Source organism: Carcharodon carcharias (assembly GCF_017639515.1).
Source record: "Carcharodon carcharias isolate sCarCar2 chromosome 37 unlocalized genomic scaffold, sCarCar2.pri SUPER_37_unloc_3, whole genome shotgun sequence".
NCBI classification, from domain to species: domain Eukaryota; kingdom Metazoa; phylum Chordata; class Chondrichthyes; order Lamniformes; family Lamnidae; genus Carcharodon; species Carcharodon carcharias.
This window is the reverse complement of record NW_024470768.1, coordinates 120,001-131,502: the sequence shown is the minus strand read 5'-3', so window position 1 is coordinate 131,502 and position 11,502 is coordinate 120,001. Positions and strand designations below refer to the sequence as shown.

The 11,502-nt window shown below is 59.4% G+C and overlaps 1 protein-coding gene across 1 annotated transcript in view; it reads left to right on the top strand.

The window, feature by feature from the left end:
- The first annotated feature begins 448 nt into the window (after nt 1-448).
- LOC121274735 (endosialin-like) overlaps nt 449-11,502 on the top strand; it is a 20,372-nt gene continuing 9,318 nt past the window's right edge. Inside the window, exons 1-3 of the mRNA XM_041182075.1 lie at nt 449-1,745; nt 1,827-2,768; nt 7,599-7,702. Of these exons, the coding sequence (XP_041038009.1) occupies nt 451-1,745; nt 1,827-2,768; nt 7,599-7,662 (2,301 nt within the window). The 5' untranslated portion in view covers nt 449-450 and the 3' untranslated portion in view covers nt 7,663-7,702. The remainder of the gene's footprint in view (nt 1,746-1,826; nt 2,769-7,598; nt 7,703-11,502) is intronic.

The following is an 11,502-nucleotide window of genomic DNA, read 5'->3' as shown; positions in this document are numbered from 1 at the left end:
CTGTCTCTCTCTCTCTCTGTCTCCGTCTCTGTCTCTGTCTCTCTCTCTCTCTCTCTGTCTCTCTCCGTCTCTCTCTCTCTGTCTCTCCCTCTGTACCTCTATCTCTGTGTCTCTCTCTGTCTCTCTGTATCTCTCTGTCTCTCTGACTCTGTCTCTCTCTCTGTCTCTGTCTCTCTCTGTCTCCCTCCCTGTTTCTCTCTGTCTTTGTCTCTCTCTCTCTCTCTCTGTGTTTCTCTCTCCCTGTCTCTCTCTCTCTCTCTCTAGCTATTTTTCTCTCTCCTGCTTGTCTGTCTGCCTCTCTCTCTCTCTCTCTCTCTCTTTCTTGATTCTTGCTCCTCCCAGTCTGAACTGAGTGGAGGAGGAGAGGGGAGGAGGAGGAGAGAGTGGAAAAGCCCTGAAGAAAGTTTCTGGGCAGCGCAGCATTTAGTCCGGCGAGGGGGAGCTGACAGGATGTGGCTGCTGGGGCTGGCGATGCTGTGCCTGTGGCCTGCGCCCGCCGGGCAGGAGTCGGTGCCCGTGGGCGCAGTTTGTGGCCCCGAGGCGTGCTACACCGCTCACCTGCAGAGGAGGTCCTTCAGCGACGCCTGGAGGGCCTGCCGGGAGCTGGGGGGGAACCTGGCCAGCCTCAAGCGGCCGGAGGAGGCTGGGCTGGTGGAGGAGCTGCTGGTGGGCTTGCCGGTGGGCGAGGAGCGGGGGCTGTTGAAGCTGTGGCTGGGTCTGCAGCGCCAACCCCGCCAGTGCTCGCCGCACAAGGCCCTCCGCGGCTTCACCTGGATGACCGGCGACCAGGACACCTGGTACACCAACTGGCTGCGGGCCGAGCACCCAGGCTCCTGTCCAGCTGCCCGCTGTGTGGTGCTGAGCTACGGCGCCGGCGAGTCCGGCCGTTACGCCAACTACAAGTGGCTGGACGGCTCCTGCCTGCTGGCGGTGGACGGCTACCTCTGCCGCTTTGCCTACCGGGGCATGTGCCAGCGGATCGAGCCGGGCGCCGGGGAGACCGTCGCCTACGCCACCCCCTTCGGCGTCACCTCCACCCGGCTGCGCCACGTCCCCTTCGGCTCAGTGGCCACCGTGTCCTGCGGGGCGCCGCTGGGCGCCCAGTCGCTGCTGTGCATGGCGCGGGGGGGGGAGGGGGTTTCGGCGGGGGAGGAGAGGGGCTCGGGGGTGACCTGGTCACGGGATCCCCCCTACTGCCAGGGCTCCCAGCCCCGCGGCTGGTGTGCGGTGGGCAACGGGGGCTGCCAGCACGCCTGCCTGGACGAGGGGGCCTTCTACCACTGCCGCTGCCGCGAGGGTTACCGGCTGGGGGAGGACGGGCGCTCCTGCGCCCCGCCGGACGGCTGCCCGGGCGGGTACCGGCGCGAGGGGGGCGAGTGCCGGGACGCAGACGAGTGCCTCTCGGGGCCCTGCGCCGCGGGGGAGTGCGTCAACACCGAGGGCTCCTACCTCTGCCGCTGCCCCGAGGGTTACCGGCCGGAGGGGTCCGAGTGCCTGGATGTGGACGAGTGCCTGGGCACACCTTGCGACCAGCTCTGCGCCAACACCGAGGGCTCCTACCAGTGCTACTGCCAGGTGGGCTTCACCCTGTCCGAGGAGGACGCGGTCAGCTGCTCGGACGTGGACGAGTGCCAGTACCAGGGCACCTGTCAGCAGATGTGCGTCAACTACCTCGGCCGCTACGAGTGCCACTGCGAGGAGGGCTACGTCCTGGACCCCGACGGCTTCTCCTGCCACCCCCACCCGCCCGAGACCCCCGGCCGAGGGGAGGGGGAGGGGGAGGGGGAGGGGGAGGGGGAGGAGGGGACGCTCACCCCGCCGGCCAGGCTCCCCGAGCGGCCGCCCACCCGGGGCTCAGGGCCCACCTCCCCAGCGACGGAGGGGGTGGGCGACAGGACCAGGGGGGTCACGCCCACCCCGAGCGGGGAGCCGGGAGGGAGACCCCTCCCCGTCACGGAGGCTGGCCCCGGCGAGCGGCTGGAGGGGGACCGGGCGCCCTCCGCCCCCCCGGAGGAGACCCGCCGAGCGGTCAGCGCCGGAGAGCCGGGACCCCCAGACCGGGGCCTGGGGCAGCCGGTCTGGAGGTCGAGGGAGCTCCCCGGCCGAGAGTGGACGTCCACCACCACCACCACCACCGACAAGGCCGCCGGCGCCGGATCCAGCCCGGCGCCCACCGCAGGGGGCATCGAGACGGGACCCCCAGACCGGGGCCTGGGGCAGCCGGTCTGGAGGTCGAGGGAGCTCCCCGGGCGAGAGTGGACGTCCACCACCACCACCGACAAGGCCGCCGGCGCTGGATCCAGCCCGGCGCCCACCGCAGGGGGCATCGAGCCGGGACCCCCAGACCAGGGCCTGGGGCAGCCGGTCTGGAGGTCGAGGGAGCTCCCCGGGCGAGAGTGGACGTCCACCACCACCACCGACAAGGCCGCCGGCGCCGGATCCAGCCCGGCGCCCACCGCAGGGGGCATCGGGGCGCCCGCTCCGGTCCCGACTGCCCCTCCCCCGGACACCCAGCTGACCACCAACGCCTCGGGGGGCCCGAACGCTCACCGCCATTCCCGGCAGCGCAGGGATGACCGCTGGCTCCTCATGGCCCTCCTGGTGCCCATCTGCGTCTTTGTGGTGGTCATGTTGGCCCTCGCCATCGTCTACTGCACCCGATGTGCCTGCGGAAGGACCCGGAACATCACCGACTGCTACCGCTGGATCCACAACTCCTCCAAGGCAGCTGCTCCGGACGCCAACCCCACCAACATGAACACCACAGTGTGAGTGACGGGGAGGGGGGTCTGGGGGGTGGGAGATGGGGGATGGGGGGGGTGGGTGGGGGAGGGGTGAGCGGCACCGAGCCTCGGACAGAGAAGCAGGGTGCGCGGTCGATGGTGCGAGAGTGAGGGGAGTGAAGGAGGGGGGCTCGATCCAACAGGGGTTAGGGGAGGGGGGAGCGGGGGAGAGACGCTTGTTGCCCCAGATTGCGGTGTTGCGGTGGGAAGGCTGATTGACTGCGGGGGGCGGCGATGCTGGAAGGGTCAAGAGACGGCTGCATAGAAAACAGGGATTGAGGGATCGGGACAGCAGGGGTTACACAGCGATCTTAATGATTCATGTCTCAAAATAACAAACATATTTATCGAGACTTCCATATCATAATTTATTATAAACTATGGTAAATCTCCCTCTACACTGTCCCCATCAAACACTCTCAGGACAGGTACAGCACGGGGTTAGATACAGAGTAAATCTCCCTCTACACCGTCCCCATCAAACACTCCCAGGACAGGTACAGCACGGGGTTAGATACAGAGTAAAGCTTCCTCTACACCGTCCCCATCAAACACTCCCAGGACAGGTACAGCACGGGGTTAGATACAGAGTAAAGCTCCCTCTACACTGTCCCCATCAAACACTCCCAGGACAGGTACAGCACGGGGTTAGATACAGAGTAAAGCTTCCTCTACACCGTCCCCATCAAACACTCCCAGGACAGATACAGCACGGGGTTAGATACAGAGTAAATCTCCCTCTACACCGTCCCCATCAAACACTCCCAGGACAGATACAGCACGGGGTTAGATACAGAGTAAATCTCCCTCTACACCGTCCCCATCAAACACTCCCAGGACAGGTACAGCACGGGGTTAGATACAGAGTAAAGCTCTCTCTACACTGTCCCCATCAAACACTCCCAGGACAGGTACAGCACGGGGTTAGATACAGAGTAAATCTCCCTCTACACCGTCCCCATCAAACACTCCCAGGACAGGTACAGCACGGGGTTAGATACAGAGTAAATCTCCCTCTACACTGTCCCCATCAAACACTCCCAGGACAGGTACAGCACAGGGTTAGATACAGAGTAAATCTCCCTCTACACTGTCCCCATCAAACACTCCCAGGGCAGGTACAGCACGGGGTTAGATACAGAGTAAACCCTCTACACCGTCCCCATCAAACACTCCCAGGGCAGGTACAGCACAGGGTTAAATACAGAGTAAAGCTCCCTCTACACTGTCCCCATCAAACACTCCCAGGACAGGTACAGCACGGGGTTAGATACAGGGTAAAGCTCTCTCTACACTGTCCCCATCAAACACTCCCAGGACAGGTACAGCACGGGGTTAGATACAGAGTAAAGCTCTCTCTACACTGTCCCCATCAAACACTCCCAGGACAGGTACAGCACGGGGTTAGATACAGGGTAAAGCTCCCTCTACACTGTCCCCATCAAACACTCCCAGGACAGGTACAGCACGGGGTTAGATACAGAGTAAATGTCCCTCTACACTGTCCCCATCAAACACTCCCAGGACAGGTACAACACGGGGTTAGATACAGAGTAAAGCTCCCTCTACACTGTCCCCATCAAACACTCCCAGGACAGGTACAGCACGGGGTTAGATACAGAGTAAAGCTCTCTCTACACCATCCCCATCAAACACTCCCAGGACAGGTACAGCACGGGGTTAGATACAGAGTAAAGCTTCCTCTACACTGTCCCCATCAAACACTCCCAGGACAGGTACAGCACGGGGTTAGATACAGAGTAAAATTCCCTCTACACTGTCCCCATCAAACACTCCCAGGGCAGGTACAGCACGGGGTTAGATACAGAGTAAATCTCCCCCTACACTGTCCCCATCAAACACTCCCAGGACAGGTACAGCACAGGGTTAGATACAGAGTAAATCTCCCTCTACACTGTCCCCATCAAACACTCCCAGGACAGGTACAGCACGGGGTTAGATACAGAGTAAATCTCCCTCTACACTCTCCCCATCAAACACTCCCAGGACAGGTACAGCACGGGGTTAGATACAGAGTAAAGCTCCCTCTACACTGTCCCCATCAAACACTCCCAGGACAGGTACAGCACGGGGTTAGATACAGAGTAAATCTCCCTCTACACTGTCCCCATCAAACTCTCCCAGGACAGGTACAGCACGGGGTTAGATACAGAGTAAAGCTCCCTCTACACCATCCCCATCAAACACTCCCAGGACAGGTACAGCACGGGGTTAGATACAGAGTAAAGCTCTCTCTACACCATCCCCATCAAACACTCCCAGGACAGGTACAGCACGGGGTTAGATACAGAGTAAAGCTCTCTCTACACCATCCCCATCAAACACTCCCAGGACAGGTACAGCACGGGGTTAGATACAGAGTAAAGCTTCCTCTACACTGTCCCCATCAAACACTCCCAGGACAGGTACAGCACGGGGTTAGATACAGAGTAAAATTCCCTCTACACTGTCCCCATCAAACACTCCCAGGGCAGGTACAGCACGGGGTTAGATACAGAGTAAATCTCCCTCTACACTGTCCCCATCAAACACTCCCAGGACAGGTACAGCACAGGGTTAGATACAGAGTAAATCTCCCTCTACACTGTCCCCATCAAACACTCCCAGGACAGGTACAGCACGGGGTTAGATACAGAGTAAATCTCCCTCTACACTCTCCCCATCAAACACTCCCAGGACAGGTACAGCACGGGGTTAGATACAGAGTAAAGCTCCCTCTACACTGTCCCCATCAAACACTCCCAGGACAGGTACAGCACGGGGTTAGATACAGAGTAAATCTCCCTCTACACTGTCCCCATCAAACTCTCCCAGGACAGGTACAGCACGGGGTTAGATACAGAGTAAAGCTCCCTCTACACTGTCCCCATCAAACACTCCCAGGACAGGTACAGCACGGGGTTAGATACAGAGTAAATCTCCCTCTACACTGTCCCCATCAAACACTCCCAGGACAGGTACAGCACGGGGTTAGATACAGAGTAAAGCCCCCTCTACACTGTCCCCATTACACACTCCCAGGACAGGTACAGCACGGGGTTAGATACAGAGTAAAGCTCCCTCTACACCGTCCCCATCAAACACTCCCAGGACAGGTACAGCACGGGGTTAGATACAGAGTAAAGCTCCCTCTACACCGTCCCCATCAAACACTCCCAGGACAGGTACAGCACAGGGTTAGATACAGAGTAAAGCTTCCTCTACACCGTCCCCATCAAACACTCCCAGGACAGGTACAGCACGGGGTTAGATACAGAGTAAATCTCCCTCTACACTGTCCCCATCAAACACTCCCAGGACAGGTACAGCACGGGGTTAGATACAGAGTAAATCTCCCTCTACACTGTCCCCATCAAACACTCCCAGGACAGGTACAGCACGGGGTTAGATACAGAGTAAAGCTCCCTCTACACTGTCCCCATCAAACACTCCCAGGACAGGTACAGCACGGGGTTAGATACAGAGTAAATCTCCCTCTACACCGTCCCCATCAAACACTCCCAGGACAGATACAGCACGGGGTTAGATACAGAGTAAATCTCCCTCTACACTGTCCCCATCAAACACTCCCAGGACAGGTACAGCACGGGGTTAGATACAGAGTAAACCTCCCTATACACTGTCTCAATCAAACACTCCCAGGACAGGTACAGCACGGGGTTAGATACAGAGTAAATCTCCCTCTACACTGTCCCCATCAAACACTCCCAGGACAGGTACAGCACGGGGTTAGATACAGAGTAAACCTCCCTATACACTGTCTCAATCAAACTCTCCCAGGACAGGTACAGCACGGGGTTAGATACAGAGTAATGCTCCCTCTACACTGTCCCCATCAAACACTCCCAGGACAGGTACAGCACGGGGTTAGATACAGAGTAAAGCTCCCTCTACACTGTCCCCATCAAACACTCCCAGGACAGGTACAGCACGGGGTTAGACACAGAGTAAAGCTCCCTCTACACTGTCCCCATCAAACACTCCCAGGACAGGTACAGCACGGGGTTAGATACAGAGTAAAGCGCCCTCTACACCGTCCCCATCAAACACTCCCAGGACAGGTACAGCACGGGGTTAGATACAGAGTAAAGCGCCCTCTACACTGTCCCCATCATCACCGTCCCCAGTTCCATGAGGGTTTGATGTATTGCTCCAGTCTCTGTATCCCTCAGCAGCTGTCCTTTGCTAACTATGAAACTTTAATCCTCTTTTCCTGATTAAATTAATTTCTCGTTTTCACAATCTGGGTTCGTATTCACACAGCCCAGGAGGAGACCATTCAGCCCATCGAGCCTGTGCTGGCCCTTTGAAAGATCTATCCAATTACTCCCACTCCCCCTCCCCCGCTCTCTCTCCCCCACAGCAAATTTCTCCTTTTCGAGTATTTGTCCGATTCCCCCCCTTTTGAAAGTTCCTATTGAATCTGCTTCCACCGGCCTTTCAGGCAGCGCCTTCCAGATCACAACAACTCGCTGTGTAAAAAAAAACATTCTCCTCATCTCCCCCTCTGGCTCTATTACCGATTCTCTTCAATCTGTGTCCCTCTGGTTACCGACCCTCCTGACACTGGGAACAGTTTCTACTCATTCACTCTATCCAAACCCTTCCTGATTTTGAACGCCTCGATTCAATCTCCCCCTTAACCTTCTCTGCTCCGAGGAGAACGATCCCAGCTTCTCCCGGTCTCTCCACATGAACTGAGGTCCCTTCATCCCTGGGAACGTTCTAGTAAATCTCCCCCCGCACCCTCTCCCAGACTGTGTGTCCAATTTGGCTGTTTTTCTCTTGGTCCAGGTGGGAGCCTCAAGCTTCAGGACAGTTCCCGAGCATTTGGAGGACTGATGTCACTCACCTCTGACCCGGGTGGTTGCTGGGAGGTGCAGGTGGGAAAGCCGATGGCAAGTCAAACCTTTCTGGAATCTTGCTGCATGTTTCCCCCACCCCCCCCACCACCACCCCCCCCTCCCCCCCAACCTAAATCCCCCCTTCCAGAACCCTCCTTAACTCTAGACTTGACCCCGGACTCCCAGGGAGACAGGCTGGAGAGAGGGACTCCAATAGCTGAGGGAGAGAGATTGGTTGACGCCAAATACTAGGCCTCAGGCCGTCTCTGCAGGCTTTGCCTGGGACCGAAATGCAGAGTGTTCAGATCAGATTGTGCGGGGTCTAACTGACAGACGGCTGATACCATTTGTTGGGATGTGTGCTGGTTTAGACGAGCAGAGGTAGCACACCTTTCCATTTTGGTTTGTCAGTGAAACATTCGAACCCAAGAAGAAAGACTCTGCCATTCTCTTTGCGTAATGTGGCTTCCGCTACCTCAGTCCGAGGGAGCACTCACTCCGGAAACCAACCCCTCCACCCTTGCGCCCCCTCCTCCATCCGGAGGGCCCCCCACAAATTCCCTGAGGGGTCGGTGCAGGGCGTGATTTTGGAAGGGCCTCGGGATAGGTCCCTACCCCAGGGTAAGGAGTGTTCCCGTCTCTCCGGCTCCTGTCACCCCCCCCCGCCTCGGTACGTCCCAGAGTGTTTCACAGGCGATGAAGGATTTTTTTTATTTTGAAGTGTGGTCCCTGTTGTGATGTAGGAAACTCAGCAGCCCATTTACACACAGCAAGATCCCACAAACAGCAATGTGATAATGAGCCAGATCATCTGTTTTTAGTGATGTTGGGTGAGGGATAAATATCAAGCCCAGGACACCGGGGAGAACTCCCCCCTGCTCTTCTCCCAATAGTGGCCGTGGGATCTTTTACACCCACCCGAGAGGGCAGACGGGGCCTCGGTTTAATGTCTCATCCTGAAAGACGGCACCTCCGACAGTGAGGCACTCCCTCAGTACTGACCCTCCGACAGTGCGGCACTCCCTCAGCACTGACCCTCTGACAGTGCGGCGCTCCCTCAGTACTGACCCTCCGACAGTGCGGCGCTCCCTCAGTACTGACCCTCTGACAGTGCGGCACTCCCTCAGCATTGACCCTCCGACAGTGCTGCGCTCCCTCAGCACTGACCCTCCGACAGTGCGGCACTCCCTCAGCACCGACCCTCCAACAGTGCGGCACTCCCTCAGCACTGACCCTCCGACAGTGCGGCGCTCCCTCAGCACTGACCCTCCGACAGTGCTGCGCTCCCTCAGCACTGACCCTCCGACAGTGCGGCACTCCCTCAGCACCGACCCTCCGACAGTGCGGCACTCCCTCAGTACTGACCCTCCGACAGTGCGGCGCTCCCTCAGTACTAACCCTCCGACAGTGCGGTGCTCCCTCAGCACTGACCCTCTGACAGTGCAGCGCTCCCTCAGTACTGACCCTCTGACAGTGTGGCACTCCCTCAGTACTGACCTACCGACAGTGCGGCACTCCCTCCATATTAACCCTCGGACAGTGCGGCGCTCCCTCAGTACCGACCTACCGACAGTGCAGTTCTTCCTCAGTACTGACAGAGAGACAGGAGGAGAAAGATTGAAGGAGAGAAAGGGAGAGAGGGATAAAGACAGAGAGAGAGGGAGAACGGGACAGTGGAACAGAGAGAGGGGCCAGATGAGACAGAGGGGGGTAGAGAGAGATAGGCAGAGAGGGACAGAGGAACAGAGAGAGAGAGGAATAGAAAGACAGAGATAGAGAGGGGCAGATAAAGACAGAGAGGGAGAAAGGGACCGAGAGAGGGTGAGAGGGACAGAGAGGGAGAGAGAGATACAGATAGAGGGAGAGGGACAGAGAGCGAGACAGAGAGGCAGAGGGACATTGATCCACATGATACATGAGCCAAGGCTGAGGGTGAATTGAAGATATTAATGAGTGAAGCTGAGATTGGGTGTGGTCTAATCTGGCCGAATATTCACCAAGACAATAAGTCATGATTTACATAAAACCGACATTTGATCTGATCCCAACGCTGTCAGGAGCCTGCCAATAACTTCCATCTGCCTCTCACCCGGTGTTTCAATGGGGGGAGTGTGGGGGAGGGGGAGTGTGGGGGTGGGGGAGAGTGGGGGAGGGGGAGTGTGGGGGAGGGGGAGTGTGAGGGAGGGGGAGTGTGGGGGAGGGGGAGAGTGGGGGAGGGGGAGTGTGAGGGAGGGGGAGTGTGGGGGAGGGGGAGTGTGAGGGAGGGGGAGTGTGAGGGAGGGGTAGTGTGGGGGAAGGGGAGAGTGTGGGGGAGGGAGAGTGTGGGGGATGGGGAGAGTGTGGGGGAGGGGGAGTGTGAGGGAGGGGGAGTGTGAGGGAGGGGTAGTGTGAGGGAGGGGGAGTGTGACGGAGGGGGAGTGTGAGGGAGGGGGAGTGTGAGGGAGGGGTAGTGTGAGGGAGGGGGAGTGTGACGGAGGGGGAGTGTGAGGGAGGGGGAGTGTGAGGGAGGGGTAGTGTGGGGGAGGGGGAGTGTGGGGGAGGGGGAGTGTGGGGGAGGGAGAGTGTGGGGGATGGGGAGTGTGAGGGAGGGGGAGTGTGGGGGAGGGAGAGTGTGGGGGAGGGGGAGTGTGAGGGAGGGGTAGTGTGGGGGAGGGGGAGTGTGGGGGAGGGAGAGTGTGGGGGAGGGGGAGTGTGAGGGAGGGGGAGTGTGGGGGAGGGGGAGTGTAGGGGAGGGAGAATGTGGGGGAGGGGGAGTGTGGGGGATGGGGAGAGTGTGGGGGAGGGGGAATGTGGGGGAGGGGGAGTGTGGGGGATGGGGAGAGTGTGGGGGAGGGGGAATGTGGGGGAGGGAGAGTGTGACGGAGGGGGAGTGTGAGGGAGGGGGAGTGTGAGGGAGGGGGAGTGTGGGGGAGGGAGAGTGTGGGGGAGGGGGAGTGTGAGGGAGGGGGAGAGTGAGGGAGGGGGAGTGTGAGGGAGGGGGTGTGTGAGGGAGGGGGAGTGTGGGGGGGAGTGTGGGGGAGGGGGAGTGTGGGGGAGGGGAAGAGTGTGGAGGAGGGGAAGAGTGTGGGGGGGAGTGTGGGGGAGGGGGAGTGTTGGGGAGGGGGAGTGTGGGGGAGGGGGAGTGTGGGGGGAGTGTGGGTGAGGGGAAGAGTGTGGGGGGGAGTGTGGGGGAGGGGGAGAGTGTGAGGGAGGGGAGAGTGAGGGAGGGGGAGTGTGAGGGAGGGGGTGTGTGAGGGAGGGGCAGTGTGGGGGAGGGGGAGAGTGGGGGAGGGGGAGAGTGGGGGAGGGGGTGTGTGGGGGAGGGGAGGAGTGTGGGGGAGGGGGAGAGTGGGGGAGGGGGAGAGTGGGGGAGGGGGTGTGTGGGGGTGGGGGAGTGTGGGGGAGGGGAGGAGTGTGGGGGAGGGGGAATGTGAGGGAGGGGGAGTGTGGGGTAGGGGTAGTGTGAGGGAGGGGGAGAGTGTGGGGGAGGGGGAGTGTGAGGGAGGGGGAGTGTGGAGGAGGGGGAGTGTGAGGGAGGGGGAGTGTGGGGGAGGGGGAGTGTGGGCGAGGGGCAGTGTTGGGGGGAGTGGGAGGGAGCGGGAGTGTTGGGGAGGGGGAGTGTGTGGGGGAGTATGGGGGAGGTGGAGTGTGGGGGAAGGGGAGAGTGTGGGGGAGGGAGAGTGTGGGGGGAGTGTGGGGGAGGGGGAGTGTGTGTGTACGTGTGTGTGTGAGTATGAGTGTGTGAGTATGTGTGTGTGTGAGTATGTGTGTGTATGTGTGTATGTGTGTGTGTGTGTGAGTATGAGTGTGTGTGAGTATGTGTGTGTGTATGTGTGTGTGCGTGAGTGATTGTGTGTGAGTATGTGTGTGTGAGT